At 37.1% G+C, this 18,137-nt stretch overlaps 2 protein-coding genes and 1 long non-coding RNA gene across 3 annotated transcripts; 2 read left to right on the forward strand and 1 right to left on the reverse strand.

Moving 5' to 3' along the window:
- Positions 1 to 7,085: 7,085 nt before the first annotated feature.
- Positions 7,086 to 7,936, forward strand: LOC110862386. The gene is made up of 2 exons (XR_002549167.2): positions 7,086 to 7,396; positions 7,470 to 7,936. It is a non-coding gene; the product is annotated as an uncharacterized LOC110862386 (long non-coding RNA).
- Positions 7,937 to 8,101: 165 nt separating this feature from the next.
- On the reverse strand, positions 8,102 to 9,504 carry LOC118433515 (keratin-associated protein 9-1-like). Its single transcript, XM_035845509.1, has 4 exons — positions 9,253 to 9,504; positions 9,003 to 9,179; positions 8,572 to 8,937; positions 8,102 to 8,513 (listed from the first exon to the last, which is right to left on the reverse strand). The coding sequence occupies exons 1-4, from the start codon at positions 9,438 to 9,440 to the stop codon at positions 8,192 to 8,194; spliced, it is 1,053 nt and encodes a 350-aa protein (XP_035701402.1). The 5' UTR covers positions 9,441 to 9,504; the 3' UTR covers positions 8,102 to 8,191.
- Positions 9,505 to 16,830: 7,326 nt separating this feature from the next.
- Positions 16,831 to 17,794, forward strand: LOC110862398. Its single transcript, XM_022111598.2, has 3 exons — positions 16,831 to 16,941; positions 17,044 to 17,125; positions 17,268 to 17,794. The coding sequence occupies exons 1-3, from the start codon at positions 16,882 to 16,884 to the stop codon at positions 17,630 to 17,632; spliced, it is 507 nt and encodes a 168-aa protein (XP_021967290.1). The 5' UTR covers positions 16,831 to 16,881; the 3' UTR covers positions 17,633 to 17,794.
- Positions 17,795 to 18,137: the final 343 nt, after the last annotated feature.

Consider the following 18,137-nt stretch of genomic DNA (forward strand, 5'->3'; position numbering starts at 1 on the left):
TGGTCGATTGACACCGATTTGGTACAAATCCGAGAGCATGTGGTACATGATCTCCACTGTTATGTGGTTACCGGTTAAGCCAGTCACGAATGTCGCTATCAAAATCAGCACCTCCATTACCCAAACCATTGAGGACGATTCCACAAAACCGGAAAACTTCGTTCCGGACTGGCCTGAGCAATTGAAAATTATCGATCCCGGAAATGGGGGCATGCACGGATTAATGATGAGCAGGGTGGTAATAAACACCGGGATCATGATGGTTCCCACGTACAAGGCCCAAAACCAGAGGTGGAGCACGATGCTGCGCGTGCGTGCTAAAATAAGTTTATGACAGAGTGAATGTGCAGTTTTTAATAATGCCCGAAAAATTTGTATTACATAGTAAAAATTACGCATTATAAGAAATGTTTTACACACTTGATTTACAGTAACTGTGTGGATTGAAACAATCCACATAATTTTTGATAATTTGTAAAATGTGTCACTTTTGTTAAAGAATTTTGCAAACTTTTACAAAATTCAGGGACCCCTTGGTCTGAGTAAGTTTACGAAAGTTTGTAAGCCGATTTTCTGGACAAGTTTGTAATTGTATAAAATTTACGGATTTTACAATGTTATCAAATTGCCTCACGCCAAATCGCAGAAAAAATCGGAAAGATTTATATCGTCGCAGCCGAAAATTGGTCGGCGCGCGCCTACCTCTGACTGAAAATCTTGTTTGTAAATATATTTAACAAATAGTCCCTTAAACTAAATTCTTACCCAAGTGTTTCTCTTCATATTCAGCAACAGTATTTATCAATCCCACCAGGTCAACAATTTTCTGGCTGGAGCGGAATCGAAGCCGATTATGCGCACAAGCCACGAAGACGAACGTGTACCCGAAAGCGACAATGGGCACGGATTGGTTGCCATGATGGTTTGCCCGAAAAATATGAAATTGCCCGACCAAGATGACCAAAGTGTACAGGGTGAGTAAGATCGTCGAGATGTTATAGTTTCTTTTGTGCTCGGGGAACGGATTTGCAACTAAGGAAATTCGACCCGGTTCGTTAATACGCGCAGTAACGGCAGGTATCCCATAAACGGAGGTCGTTAAGCTGAGCTGCCGAACGAATTGGGGCCAGTAAGAGTGGTACATTTTCGGAAGTTGTATATTTATCTACGTGAAAAATGGGAATCTTGAGACAAACAAGTGTTTATGAGTTTGATTTCCACAGAATGGAATTTTGTTTTATGAAACTAAAAATATGTGACACAATTTTGTTTAGTCTTGCTTAACTTTCAGAAACAATGTGCTGACTAAAGGAAATGATTGACTTGCCACACTTCAGGCTGGTAACTTACTGTGCTTAATTTTAGCTTGATTAAGACTTGATTATGCTAAAGATATGATATCGATTATATCACGTAACCTGTCCAAATTAAAATCGATACTACGACATTGAAGACGTTGAAGAATTTGAGACACTTATTTCCCTTACAAGATTGATGGACATAATATGAATGAAGTTTATTGTTAGCAATTTAATTAAATGGGTCGTCGTCGCGTGGTTAAGAAGTTTGATCTAATTTGATTTACTTTGCTTTATAGGGAACTTCGTCTTTATTTAAATTTTATTGGTGGATTTGCTTAATTAGTTTCCTGCCTCAACAAGGCAAGTAGGATAACGTGTTTGGGAAGTCGATACGAATGTGCTTGCATACATGTGTAGGCAACAGGCTTTAATTAAGTGTAATAAATAATTTGGTTAAATTGTATACCACGATCATGGTCGCCATAGAAATCCTGCCTGTCATCCAGATTTCTTACTGTAGATTTTCATTCACACTCACAATGGAGGTCTCCCAACGTATCCTCACAGATTTGGACCAAATTAGTGTCAATCGATCACAAATATAATTAGTATGAAATTTGCAAATGGAACTATCTGCCAATGCGCAGGTTTGGCGGAGATATTTACATTCAAAGCAGAAAAAATGCGCAGGAAATTTGGAAAATGAAAAATATGCCAGCCTTTTGGTGCGTTTTCTCCTCTTTTTATGCAAATATCTCCGCCAAACCTTCGCATTGGCAGATAGTTCCATTTGCAAATTTCATACTAATTATATTTGTGATCGATTGACACTAATTTGGTCCAAATCTGTGAGCATACGTTGGGAGACCTCCATTGTCAGTAAGTTTCTTTCATATTAAGAAATTCACCATAAGAAATTCACCATAAGAATTCACCAAATTATTCTTTCACCTTATGTATTAAGCATAAGATGAAAAATGAAAGGAGTGAGAAATCCTTTCATTCATTGTCACTCAACTGAAATGACGGAATCTTTCACTCATTTTCATTCCAACCACAAGAAATTCATTTTAATTAACTATTATTCTCTATCATAATCAGTCACATGAATGAAAGTGAACAGGTATGATGGCGGTTACGCTAAGACGTTGAGCAAACCTGGCAAAAAGTAACTTTTTAGATCTTGTAAAATGGGCATGCATACCCTGGACATAAAAAGTTACTGCTAGGGATACTGGTTCCTATGGGAACAATTTTTCCTATAAATTTTGGTAGACCTCTAATTGCTTTTTCCACTTTAGTCTTGTACATTCGATAGGGAAAGTTATATATTTACAATCAGGACTATTTAGTTTCCCAGAGAAGTAAGTAGTTAGGGATCCAGGCATGCACATATTAATGGAACGCGATAATTAAGCTTGTTCATTTAATCAACCCAAACTATTTTGAGGATAAAGGTCCTAACTTTATCGACATTTCTGATTGTGAAGATATGATTTATGTTATACTAGTGTTGAAGCCCGTCAATTGACGTGCAAAATAGGCCCGTCGATAAGCCCGTTACCCCAACATTAGTGAAGTCAGCCTCTCCTGTTCTCTCTGCAGAGTGAAGAGAGGAAAGGAGAGGCTAACTTCTCAAAAAAGCCACCGACCCAGCAGCGATACACTCGCCTGCTTTATATAGTTTAGATATACAGCATGGGACGAACCATTTATTGTACACCCAAATATTTTCTAAGAATGTACAAACATATGCATACAAAGTTAAAAAAATATTTCATAATTCAAACAATTCAAAATTTTCGTACATTACAAATATAATGATGAAATAACAGGGGGTAAGTTAAACAGAAGGCAACCATGGATGTGTCATTCCGCCTTGTCGCTCAGGTGACAATGTCAAAATTTGTGAGTCTCTATAACTGAGAACACCACCCACCTTAACCGAAGTTTGTCACACCGACAGTTAGTGGCGATACAAACGTGTACATTTTTTCCCAGGTGTGGATCGTTGACGCAAATTCTAATTTAGTCCAAAGCAGTGTGAGATCACTTATGCATGTATGTATCAAACTACGTACTCACATAACGCGTCAACTTCAACCTTGTCGTGTAAAGTTTTACTTTGCAACGTGTACAAAGTGAGGAAAGCAGAATATTTGTATCAACAAGCATCTCATTATTAAATGGTAGTTGATTACTAAGGATTAGTCTAATGCAAATAACTCCATTGTTAAGTATTACCAATCGTGGTTCTCTGTGTAGATATCCACTTTATCTTAGTAACACGTCACATCCTGTGTTTACACAATTCCAGTCCACTTGCACTCACTCATACAATGGTTGTCCAACATATACATATTTGCCACCTCTGATCTATGTACATACAACATGCTTAACCTCCGACATATCTTACCAAATAATGCTCGACCGTTATATGTACATATGTATCTGTGTTCATATATTTAGAGATGTAAATGTACAAAGTGGGGATACTTATATGGACGATATAAATAAGTAAGGCCCGGGGATTATGCAGGCTGCCCATTACAACTGATTAGTGATTACACTCCACAACTTATCAGCCAGAAAAATAATTGATGAGCAGGATGAACGTGCTTGAATCTTGTTGTCCTTGCAGATGTATACGATATCGTAAATATTAGGCCATGCTTATGTTTCTGACTTTCTGATATACTCGTAACCATAGATCGGAGTACTCCGGGCTTGGAGTACGTAACTCGCGACTTTTTCTGGAGGCCGGAGTACGCGGAGGCCTGAGTACGCAAAATTTCCGATCTATGCTCGTAACCCACTCTTAATTACCTTCATATATATGTAATTCATCATGGATATAAACATATTGTACCCATGTATTTTTCTAAGGTGAGGTAAAAAACTATAGTTACAGTTAAACCTTAGTATGCATTCACCCCCCCCCTTCGAAAACCTTGACCGCGCCCTACAGCCAAGGGGGTGCGTTTTAGAGCAAAAAATAAAGAGACCGAAAAATCAATTACGGACCTAATCTAGTGCTATCCTAAGGGATTTTTCGATATGACCTCCCAGAAAAAAGTTTTGATGGTGGTGAATGGTAGCATATCGCAATTTAAGTATGAAGGGGACTACCTACATAGCTGGGTATTTAAATTTATGAAAGATCGCCCCCACTTTACTATAAGCGGAAACAATAATTTTGGCGATTGGTTGAGAAACCAGTGACTTTTCCCTATAACGAAAATTTCCGAGTGGTTGCTATATAGTAACTATATAGTTACACCCTCGCTATGGAGTCTTAGCCCGTGTCCGGGCTTATGGGACCGTCATGTCCGTCCGCAAACACGTTAGACTTGCAATTTTACCATATATATGCATATTGGACAAAGTTATGAAACGAGTTCGAAGGTGGGTGAAATCGGTCAAATGCGGGTGTCATCCAAGTGGGTGGGGTGCTATGCACCAGATTTAAAAATTGTCATAGAAAGCTGAAATTTGGCATACAGATAGTTACTAATAGTTAGTGGCTCCTAATGGTAAAAAATGAATTCAGATTGGAAAAATTTTCATCCGGAGGCAGTGCCCGTGCGACCCCAAAAATTTACACGGGCAAAACATATTTGAGCGCCCCTACTTTCCCCTTCTTATTTCTAAATCTACACAAATGATTTTTTCGAGGGGTAAAAAAAGTCCATAATAATATCTTCAACTTGCCTAAAAATTAGTTATTCGATATTGTAATGAAAAATATAGAAAGAAATTAATGGGCTTAAAACGTTGGTCTTTCGCATTTAAAATTCTGATGCACTTTGGACCAATTTTATTTTTTTCGCCAAAAAAATAACACCCATAATTTTTTCTAGAATGCTCTAATTCGAACCCGATACTTCCATCTTAATTTTTATTACAGCCAAAACCTCTGATTTTTTAAATTCTGGAACTTTTAAAATTCGAAAAATTCGAAAACATATTGATTAGCAGGAATTACTAGGGTTGCCGCGGGTAACGGGTCGGGTACCCGTTACCCGCATACCCGCACGATTCTTGCGGGTACCCGTTATCTGCGGGTAGCGAGAACTACCCGCACGGGTAACGGGTAGTTCAGTTTTTATTTAATTTTCGTCAAAACTCAGTTCACAAAGAAAGTTAGCAGCTAGTTAGTCCATTTACCAACAAAAGCGTCAATTTATTATTTTTCCATTTCAAAATTTGTCATTTGTCAGCAACAAACGTTTATAGCCGGAGTCTCTTTTCGGAAGCCACAGAAGCCTATGCTAGCCTCAAATATATTTGACGTCCAGAAACTGCGGAGCAATTATTGTTTCTCAAGCATAGTTTGCCTGCTCTAAATATAGTAATAATTTGACTTGTATTTGTGTGTATTTATGTATGTAAGACTGACGAGATTTTAACATGTTCGAAGGTGAAAAACCTGAATCCGATTCAAAGCAAAAAATTTATTTGTAGATAATATTTTCGAATGAAAACTTAATTCAAATCAAAATTTGAAAAAATCAAACTAAAAACTGAACCTTTTTCAAGCCATACCAAGATTGCCCAGCGAGTATATAAAAAATTCAGGCCACAAATTAGGAATCGCGTGATACTTATCTTTCCGTTGAACGGCCCCTTCGAAGAAAAATATCGGCGGCAAAGTTTAATTTTCAAGTAAATGTTCCGTATTTTTTCCTCCATTAAACAAATACCATGGTGGACTTTGAACTCTCTATCCCATCCCAATAGTTTCCATTAAACGGGTCATTCAACGGAAAAATAAGTGTCATGTAATTCCTATTTTTTGGCTCAATTTTTTGATATATGTGCATAAATCGGTTTAGCTTGAAAAACGATTCAATGCAAGCCAAAATTGTTGGTTAGAAAAATAACGAGTGATATTTACGAGCAAATTATGGCATGCGTTACTTGCATAGCATTATCTTAAAGTACATATCAACCCAAATGAACAAATAATTGATCAAATCATATTTATTCTGAAGTTTGGTTAGTTTTAACCTAATTCTCATAACGGGTAGCGGGTAACGGGTACCCGCACGGGTACCCGTGCGGGTACGGGTAGTTGTGCTGCGGGTAGCGGGTCGGGTAACGGGTAACATTTTCGCTACCCGCGGCAACCCTAGGAATTACTTGGCTAATAAAAATTCATCGGCAATATTAAATGTAACTTAAAGTTAAGAGGTTAACCTCTTAACAACGAAGTACACACATTTGTGTAGTTACTTTATTTTCCGTTCCCGGCGAAGTACACACATTTATGTAGTATTTTATTTTTGCCTTGACGACGAAATACACAAATGTGTGTACTGCAGAAATTTCCTTGACACCAAAATTTCTTTAAAAAAGAATATTTCTTCGGTATTTTGTGGAAAACTCGATGGTGAAAAGTGGAATTGTTTCGAAATTTTTTCTCCTAAAATTTTGGAATTTTCCCTATACCGAAAAATGTTAAAAAGTGGATTTTTCGTGTTTTTCTTCGAAAACTCGAGTATTGCAAACTTGTAGGAAATTTTAATTGGTTGCTTTCAGGTATAATTATGAAATCAAAATTGTACCGAAGGGAAATTTTATTTAAAAATTAGTAGTCCGAAAGAGGTTAACCTCTTTCGGGCGAAGTAAAATTATTTGGGTGGCGGAGGGAGCTTGTTTAGTACTTTTAAGTGTACTTCCTCACCTTAGAACTTTTACTTTTTCAAGCTATATTTTATATGCATGCAGGACGAGTCTAAATGCAGGTCTGACTGAAGTACAATTTCGACACCTTTCACATTGCGGTTATAAATGCACACACTAATTTTAGTCCTTGTTCCTTTCCCATTGTAAATACATATGTATGCACCACAAATTTAACCCGATAGAAAATTTACACCATCGCCAGATCAACTTAACCCACTCCAGAGGTTACATGAAACATCAAAAAATAGCCAACACCAAAAATAAGTTGCTTCTCTTCTAATTATCGAAAGAAATTAAATCATTTGCATTTAACTATTTACTAGTTTCGAATAATCTTGATATAAAACCTACGGACTATAGGTTATATACGGTTTTCTTCCCTACCACCCCTCTTAAGAAATGGATGAGTACGAACCACAAAATTTGCCAATTGAAGTAATCAGTTTTTAAGTTTTTATTATAACTGCCTTTGACTTTCAGAAAAATCGAAATTGCTTTATACGTGGGAGGTATTATCCTTATCGTGGCAGTCTTGATCTGGATAAGGGAAATTATCAGACAGTGTGTTAAGAAGTCCTTAAACTGTCTTTGTGCCTGTCTCTTTCCTGGTTGCTGTGGTGACGATGACGATGATGACAAAGTCTAACCACGGGGAGAGAACAACTTCTAACCAGGATATCGTTGAAAATGAAAATTGTAATATAAGTAAAAATAAAAATTTGATATTCTTCGTATTTATTTGGTCGTACGTAGTATAATCATAAAATTGTGCTTGATTCATGAAAAAATTATAATGACCCAAATATTGGCATTGTGGATAAAAACGAAACCGTTCATTGGTCGAAATAATATGGTATTCTCATAATACACATGGCAGACGTGTTTCTCACATTAAAAATAGCCCCAAAAATTAAGGAATAAATGTAGATCATTGCTTTAAGATCTCAGATCACACAAGAACGGACTGATTTATTTTCTTAAAATCTCACTCACATTTATGCAAATCAGTTCATATGGATAGTAAAATATATTTTGAAATGGATCATGAATATTATTATAAATACATAGATCGACCTTGTTCCAAAATTACAAAAATAAACCTAAAGCCCACATTAGTTTTTTTTGTAATGCACGTTTATTTTATCATATTTTCAAGTTCAATAATTGATTCATGCGAATGTACATGCAATTCAACGGACAATTCAAATATTTTGGCAGACAGAGACCGCAATAGAGCTGCAAGTCCGAGTTCCGCAATCCGCCGAAGTACAACCCTGTGCAGCACAACTGGCAGACATGTAAGGAGTTCGACAACGTGGAGCCCAATACGGCTGTCCTGAGGTGAAGCGGCAAATTGGCCGGGCCACAGTGGAGTTCCCTTCCGTATAGGAGCTAAATCCACATGTTTGTGTGGTTGTGCCTGGAGAGTCACAAGTGTGTTTACAACATCTGGTGACGGATGGGCATTTTGGGGTGGGAGGAGCTATAGTCGTAGTTGTAGGGGCTGGAACGGGGTCAGTATTGCTAAGGAAAATAAGCAAGTGTTTAAATCACAAAAAATTCTAGATTTGCATGCACTTACGCTGGGCAATCGCTATAAGTGGCGCCATTTTTAAAAGAATTTCCGCAAGGAAGGTCTCCACAATCGGCCGGAGTGCAACCAAGGGCAGCACAGGCGGGAGAAATTACCGGAGTTTTACAAGGTTTGGCTGGAACATTTTCATACAATACTTCGCTGCAGTAAGGCTTTACGTTGTCCGGGGCTCTGAAATAGCTCCCATTCCCATAACTGTAAAATCCGCACCTCTTTACGGGAGATTCGCAAGTGTAATTGCAACAACTGCCATAAGCAGGAGCAGGACATCTGGATTTTATCGTTGTTGTCGGAGGCAAGGTTGTTGTGGGTGGAAGTGTCGTTGTTGTCATGGGTGCTGATGGTGCAATATTACTGCGCCAAGTTGGACAACATATGTAAGTTACGATGCTTTAATTTTTTGAGAATTTCAAACTCACTCTCCGCATACACATCCGCAGTTGCACTCGGTAGGTGCTACACATTCTGTGGCAACATTCTGATGCAAGTTGTGAGTGTAAATCAGTGAGCTGGCGCAATTAAGATAGTAGAAACATTTCCGACCGCACTCATTGTCTTGTGTCGCTGGGGAAGTGACCGTTCCAGGCTTGTTTTTACTAAATTTATAAAAATGTGTAAAAATCTTTTAAATTTATGTGTTGCACTCAATGAAGAACTTATTGAACTTACTCGCAAACGCAGTCACAAGGGCCCGAGGTGGGTTTTTGAGCTGGGCAGTATTTTGGAATGGATTGGGGATCGTTGTTGGCGTTCATGTACATATTTTTGCAGTACAAATAATTTGCACAGCTAGGTGTCTGGGCACCACAAGACCCCATAAATGCCATGAAGGCAAAAATGACGTGCAACACCAACATTATCGTGGTTTAAATTTTTGCGCATGGTATATATCAGTAAGGTAGTAATTCCTTTAGTTGAGAGGTTGGGAAGAGAACTGTGGGGATGAACCTTTAAGTTCGACTTTATATGGGGTGATTTTTTTCTTGCAGTATGAAGTTCCAAAGACGACAGATTTTTTTTTCATTGTTTGTTCTTCACAACACTGGCTTTGTTGCCAGTTAGCTTGTATATATAAATCGAAAAATTATGGGGCAGATAGATATATCCATTGTTCCGAGCGCAAGTGTACATATACATACATACCTATGTAGCACTAGTACTTAAAAACCTCAACGGAAACTGATTGAATACAACAAAAGATGCAAAGCCAAATAAGTAGCATATGAATGAGATCGGTACTGAATTAATATGAACACACAGGTGCCCATATCCCTATGTACATTTATTAAAACTTAAAATTCAACAGTTCAAGGTTAATATCCATTTCGAAATACCAAACAATATAAATCTAAATTATAAAAAAACACATGTTACAAAATTTTGTTACACAAAACTTTGACAGGATGTCTATTGTTATGCTCGTATGAATTTGTTAGAATTTACGAACTTAATTTGGGGTAAATTTGCATCTTAAGAATAATAAAAATTTAGCAATTTTGTAGATTTTAATTCTAGTAAAATCGTTTTTTTTGTATTACAGATCAATTTTTTGAATTTAATTTAATGGTCACATTTTAATTTTATTCCAAAAATAGCAGTAGCGCGTGTCACAAAAGAAGCAACTTTCTCATACGAAATATAAAATATTTTTGTTCAAATGCATAAGATACAAGATATGGACATACTTTCGTAAGAATTAAGTAGTCAAGTTAAAATATACAAACTTACATTACATTAAACTGTTATAATAATAAAGTAATGAATAAGATAATGATTTATGATAAAATTGCGAAATGCATCAAAATAAGAGCACTTATCTGTGACGCAGTTATCTGTAATCTATCCATGAATGAAGTGATTTTTTATGAAAAAAAGGGAATGAAACTACAATTGAGTGAGTAAGTAGTATTGTGCCGGGGCATCTGGTGCGATCATCAATGTAAATGTAGTGAAATGTCATTGGGGAAATTTTATTCAAATCAGTGGATGATATGATTTAATTTAGCAGCTTTTATTCCCGACAAACGTGCACACAATCCACAGATGAACACCCCATAAAAATTAGCAAGTTAAATTTTTCATAGTCACGAAATCTACGCCGCGTAAAACCTTCCCTCTTTCGAATATGCCCACACGTGCGTGGCTAGATTAAACTAGAAATAAGATTTACATAATGAAAACTTTTCATTGTGTATACCTTTTTATGCGCACTTTTCCGTTGAAATCAAGGTGAACAATTAATCTACGTATGAATGACTTGCGCCAACTGAAGGCAAATTAGGGAATTCAGAATTTTGTGAAGTAAATTAATTCGTGGAGCTATTCATGTTGGGAAGAATAGAATGTTTACGATTGAGAACATGGCCGTTCTGTGGCTCGAAATCATTCCGAGCTACATACACAGTCCAAGGATGAGATTCGGACGAAAAAACTTGAGATTAAGTTTTGTTGTGTGTGGCAAATATGTACCTATTACAGGGTAATTTTATTGTTGAGAAATATTGTTGGCCAGAATATGCATATGCTTTGACAAAATCATTGCATATTTTAATGCTAACAAAGCACATGTCAGACATGTTTCTCAGAGATTTTTTTCAAAACCAGGACTAAAACTTTGAGAAACTAGACGCGGACAAGAATAACTGTGTGGCACTTCTATCGAATTCATGGATTTAAGCAGGTTTTAAATTGACAAAAAATACGCATATTTTTCATCAACGGAAATCGGGGAGGTGAACGCCGTATGGAGTTTCTCAAATTTGATTAAGTATAATCATTTATTTATGCATACGACCATATGAATATTCCGCATGTAAGATTTCAACAGTATTGAAGTCAATATTCTCTGAAAATCTAATATTTATTTGGAGATTTTCTTGACCTTAAGTAAAACAAAATGTCATAAATTATGCCAAAAATTGCTCTTGTATGCAAATATTAAATCAGGAAAGTATTATCCATATTCGTACATACTACGTATGCTTATCTAGAATTGATTTCTGCACTCTTAGAAATCTTGTGTAGTCCGGCAGGTTTTTATTTCTTGATATTCAAGCTGCTATCGCTTGGTACTAAAACTATCCCGGTCCAGTAAAATTAGCTACCGATACGGTGAAGCTTTAATGTCGCGCTAATATTACACTAAACATATTAATCTTGATTAAAACTTGAGTCATGCATGTAGGAACATACCTGTTCATAAATTAAATTCTCATTCAAAAGTGAATGAAAGTGAACCGGTATACTATTTTAATACTAGATTTCTACCGGTGTAGTTATTGAATTATTCACAAATGCCTGAATTGGATCGAAAAAGAAATATGCAAATACATAAAGGGCATCCCAAAAGTAAGGTGCAGCTCGGTCAACCATTGATTTTAAGGGTACAGGCGGGAAAAAATTGATCAGAGATAAGTCATATTTTAGGTAATGTCATGTAGATTAAGACAACTGATTTCAGATTTCATCAAAAAATCTTGTCTATGCATTACACGAGCCGGAATCCAAAAATTCGGAAGTGTCGATTTTCACTCGCACGAAAATTCATATCGGCGTGATTAGAAAAAGACGATTGATTACTTCGCCAGGCAAGAAAAACGTAGATTCGTTGTCGACCTAATAATTACAAGATGTGAGCTTGCCGGTGACATGAACTGCAAAAAAATATCAGGTCAGACGGTTATCCAGTCGACGAAAAGAAATGTCGAGAAAATTAGGATGTTCTCAAAGAAGTGTCCCGCAATTCCACGATTGCCGTATCCACAACACAAAAGATATCGAACTCAACGATATGTCGAATTAAACTTCACGTCTTAGGCATGAAAGGGTGTGTAAAGCAATCGGCAAAGAAAAATGTATGGACCCAGCACCATCAAGCTAAAACAGCATGCAGAAAAATTTTCAAAAATGGGTTGAGCAAACTCGTGGTTATTCATGATAAAATCTAAGTGACCACTGACCCTGATCATGTTCCCGATCGTACATATTTTCAAACAACTACTCCAGTAGATGCAAAATGCGAAGATAGACTAAAGCCAAAGACAATGTTTCAAAAGAAAACCTTGGTTATTCATGCCCCCGAACACATTGGATGAGATACACAAAAACCAAACAACGCTAATAATGTACCTCAAACACGTGGTATCGAGAACTTCTGGGCCAATTGTCGAAGACAATGTTCTAAACGAGAGAAAAAGTTTGCAATCGTTCGTAGATTTCGAAGGTTTGGAGCAGAATCGCAAAGGACATTTAAGGAAAAACCGTGAAAACGACCCTTCGGCGGAGCTCGGAAGAACATAATATCTCTAAGTTACAATGGGATAGGAAATTGGTTTAACGATAAAACTAACACATACAGGTCCTAAGCTCTTGTGTAAATTTAGTTTCTTCGAACAAAATTGAATTACAACAAAATGAGGGCCGTTTTTCCATCTGCACTTTACATATGGGATGCCCTTTATGTAAGTAATTTGAAGTTGGGGAAACAGTGGTCTATCCGTCCCGTTTGACAACTATTTATATCACGGGGTGTGGCATTCTTATAGTCAAAGTCAGTACTTCTTTGCAGGCTCGCATTTGTAAAATGTGGTCTTCCTTAAGTTGAATAATATTTTGCATTGCAACAAAATATTTAATGGGAAATTTATTTATATTGAAAATCAGAAATTGTCTAAATCGTTCTGCATTATATTTAGAAATCTTACAAATCAAGAGGGGGTTATGTGGCTATTTGTCACTAAATTTTCGAAAAAGGCAGTAACGAAGAACTTGTAACAAACTGCCCCGTTTTGCTATTTTGGATACCTTGAATGTACAAAAGCTGTTCAAAGTATTTTTAAATTGTAATTTTGCACAAATCATGCTGATTACGATTTTTTAGTATAAACCGATTTTCCTTCAAAATGCATCCCAGCATAATACTAGCGTTGAAAAGTTATCATCTCCTTCTTCAAAAATACCACGTGACTACTCCCCTAATGTGGGACCCTGCCAATGAAAAGTTCACCAGTGGCTCCACCTCAACCAAAGGCTGGATTTATGTTATTGCAATGACCGGAATTTTTCTAACGAGCCCATATTTCCTTATTGTGCGGCAATTCTACCTCGAAGACGACGCCGTTACCGGGATTCACATTATGGCCGTCGGAATAACTTGTGTACTTGGGACTACCTCTGTCGTTTCGGGGATTTGGATCAGTTTGTATCGAAGTTTAATAAAAACGTCGCTGAACAGGTTGCTGTATCCGGATCAATTATTTACTACGGACGGTATGCTGGAAAAAATCAAGTTTTTGTCTTGAAAAATACCCAATGCAAAAAAATGCTAGTATTTGTACGGAAAATTTCCTGCACGATTGGAATAAAGATGTAAGAAACAAGCGCCATGTAGTGGAGAATCGCCATACTTAAGTATGGGTCAAATGGTGAGCCGCAAGGTGGCATATCGTCGCACTAATTCCAAGAACACATAAGTGCACTCGATCCGTAATTTTCAAAAGACGTAAATGCCACTTACGTCTTTTTAAAATCATCGCACGCATCGAGTTCACTTGCTAAAGATAATTGCACTCGAAGCTTAATTTTAAAAAGACGTAAGTGCAGTCGAAGCTAAATTTTAAAAAGACGTAAGTGCAATTTCAAAATTATAGAGTTATTACTTCTTCAAAATTGTCCTGTGAAGGGAAATTTGAATGTGGGAAAGTTTACAGATGAAGAACTAGAGACGTACAGATACATATGTGCATTGCGTCAATCAGCCTTACTTATTTTTTTCTTAATTATAAAATTTCCTTAGTTATGGAATTGATGATAGCGTTACCAAAAAGTGGAGCCGATCGCGTGATTGGACGATTCCTGACGATAATCACGCTCTTGCTATGGTCATTTCCACCGGGAATGATCCTTGGGCTGTTTTTCGTACCGCTGGATTCAATTACACACTTGTATCGGATATATTTCAAATCGAAGACGGAATGGATCGCGACAGGATATCTGATTTACAACGTACTTCGATTGATGACGCTCCCACTGATCCACGAGGCGTGTCGAATTTACACGATTTGCGTCATTGTGCCGGTGCTACTCATTACGAGGTGGGTGCTTATCTAAGTAAAACAATGCTAGAAAATCAAAGAATATTAATTCACAATTCATAACATAATTATTTCATAATGATGAAACGCTCGAAGTAAACATGTAGTATGTAGAACATTTGATCAAACCGGTTAAAAATACGTTTACGATTTAACCGAGTACTGTTTTTTGATTGTGTAACACTGGTTTTCGACTGCTAATTACAGAAGCTTTTTCGGAACAAATACTTAAGACATACTTATTGATTTTTTTTCATTAGGATAAGAATTAATTGCTTTGATGAACTATTTCATTCTCGAGTTTCTATCTAATTTAAAGCTTAGCTGACTTGCTGACTTATCCTTGTATTTTGCTGAATTCGGTTATGCACAGAATCAATACTTGGTTTTTAACAAAATTTGAAAAATTATAATAATTGAAACTCGGTTATTCAAAATCTTACTATTTTAGGGGCTCTAAATGAATTTAGGTATAGACAATATCGTTTACTATCTATATACTTTTACAGGGTGAACCAGTCCCTTGATAACCTGTCCAAGATAACTCTAAACTACGCAATGCATCCCTGTTTCTCCAAGAAGATGCCGAGACATCGAGTCCACGACATGATTCATAACTACAATCGACTATCGATCCTCATGATATCGTCGAACCTGTTCATGGCACCGGGCGCAGTGATCATGCTGTCGATCTTGTTTTTGGGTCATGTTTTTTTCAACTTTGCAACGATAAAATTTTACCCATTTTTGCCTATAATTTTTTTCTTTTTAAACATCGGAATTTCAACATTGCTGATTTTTGTGTCGTACATGGTTTTCCATTTGATCTCTCCGCAAAACGCGATGGCCGCCGAGTTGATTAAAGAATGGTGGAGACCCGTGGTTAATGTCGATATGAAATATTACACAAAAATTGTGAGGTCGTTGCAGCCGATAAAAATATATTGCGGACTGGGTCAAGTAAAATTCTTTTATTTTACAAAGTCGACCAGAACCACGTTTTTTAATACGGTGATTTCCTACACGATGAATGCTTTGTTATCCGTGCCATCAAAATATGTTAAGTTCACTTATCATGGGTAAGGGTTGAGTCGGTCTCTTATTGGTACGTGTGTACAATAGTATGGTTAATAATGAACGGTACGATTTTCTCGGTGTACAGCATGGCATGGCATTTGATGTAGTTTCGAATAATTGTTATTTTAACAAGAAAAACATTTCATGAACTACAACTTTTATAGATACACGAAACAATAAATGTTCCACACAAATTTTTTTTAATCTAATCTAAAATTTGTATTCGGTATCTTTGTATTCTTGCCTGATGACGGTGACCGTGGTTCATTGAAAGCTAGCAATTGTCACGAATAAAATCAAGTAATAATCCCAGAAAACCGCAGAAATGAGTTATCTTAATCTAATCTAATTAAGATGCAGTATAGCTAAACCTTAGAATCTCTAAGGTTAAGCCCAAGTGAAACATGAAGTGTTAATTTATGTATTAGATTCAAATATAATTTATAATATGGATATAATAAAGAGATAATAGCAATGGTGCGAAATTGCGAAATCAAGATGAGATCATTTGTCAGCCAGGCTTTAAGCATAACAACATGCAAATGAAATGATTTTATGAATGAAATATTTTTATGAATGAAATCGAGCTAGTACGTAACCTCGGGGAATCTGGTACAATCTCTCATGCCATGTGAAAATTCTAGTGGGGAATTTTAATTCTAATTAGCGGATGGCATGACTGATTTAATTGACTTCACATTAATTCAAGATCCCATCCACAAATTTGTCCAAAAAATTGCATACGAATTTCATTTTAAATACAGGCAACGATGTTGTAACTTCATTCACGAAATCTACGCAGAATTAAATCCTTCTTGGTACGAAGCCACCTACATGTGCAAAACCCGTTCAATCCTGAATTAAAATTTGCACATGTATGTATGTATTTAAGCGCAGGTGCAGATTAAAATGCCAGTGATGAAAAATTATGAATGGTTTTTGCACACGAATCTAAGTAGGTTCACGTAAGTAACTTCGCGTGCAAATTAATTCGATTAGCCAATTTGAGAAGAATGGAGGGCCTACTATAAAAACATGGCGGACTCGAGGTTTCAGTTCACTTCAAGATTGCCCAGTTTCCACTTCGAAAAAAATAAACTTTTATCCAACTTTCCCTAAAATTTTCCAAATGATTAATCTTTCGTCATCGATTTTACTCGTGGCATGTCTCGCAATCGGTGCGACAAATGTAAGTCTCGAACTCAAAAAGAATTCACTAGTTATGGATTAATTTAATCTAATTACATAAAACTTATTAATGTTTAAATAATAATTTTCTTGTCCTTTGAAGGCATGGTTCTGCAGAGGAACGACGCTGTATTGCTACCCATTGGAAATTATGGCGAGGACGTGTCCGTCTGTTAACCCGTGTGGTAAAACAAATTTACCAAAAACCTTGAAAAAAATTTCGACGCACTGCCAAATTAACAAAAATTTGCACTCACCCCGACATTGATGATAATTTTCACCAAACTAAAAACCAAATTAATGAAAACTTTTACACTAAAATTCCAGCCCCGGCACCCACCACGGTTCGTGCCACGGCACCACCCCCGACTACTACCCGGTCAACCACCGCACCACCCGCCACCACCACCACGGTAGCAACCACTCTCGCAACCACAATGGCGACCATGAACGGGACCTGCCCTCTCCTGGAATGCTGCCACTTTAACTGCTGGATTGGCGCGGTTTGTACAAAGTCGACGTCACCAACGGCCGCTCCCACGTGCAGCGATGGCGGCGTGCCCACCATGTGTGCCAACTATGTCAACCCCTTTTCCACGTACTGTCTCTCGCTCGGCTGTGCACCCATGAGCTGTCAGCAGACGACGTGCAACGCCGGGAATGGGAATCGACTCTGCACACCGTACTCATAAATAGTTTGGTGCGCATGTGCAGTCGGTCTTCTTGCGATTCATTAGTTTTTCTTCTTATTTATCCACATGAGAAGGATTATTATGGCCTACCTTCTTCGTGTAAATGGTTTGAACTAAACTTGTCTGAGTGTTTATTTCTGAATAAAAATTTGTCTATTTCATCTGCAATTTTTGGATGTGGGATTGAAATATTTACGAAACGCGGACCAATACCACATATCTGTTAATTTAAACTATAGAGTGATCTTGTGCATTTTAATATGTAATTTTAATGATGGTATTCAAGAATGCACACTACTAGCGTAGAGCCCCGTCAAAATACTGGTCCCATCGAGCGTGTGTATCAAGCCTGTCGAACTTCAGTTCTGGTGTTTATTATTCACTGCCAGAGAGAGAGAGCACGAGGTTTCGCGGCAGAATCATCATAGTAAATGGGTCAATGATATACAGGAGCACAATTACTCAAGCTTACTCTAAATCAAACGTTGTCGGGAAGCTTGCATAG

Source organism: Folsomia candida, unplaced genomic scaffold (assembly GCF_002217175.1).
Source record: "Folsomia candida strain VU population unplaced genomic scaffold, ASM221717v1 Fcan01_Sc055, whole genome shotgun sequence".
Lineage (NCBI taxonomy): Eukaryota > Metazoa > Arthropoda > Collembola > Entomobryomorpha > Isotomidae > Folsomia > Folsomia candida.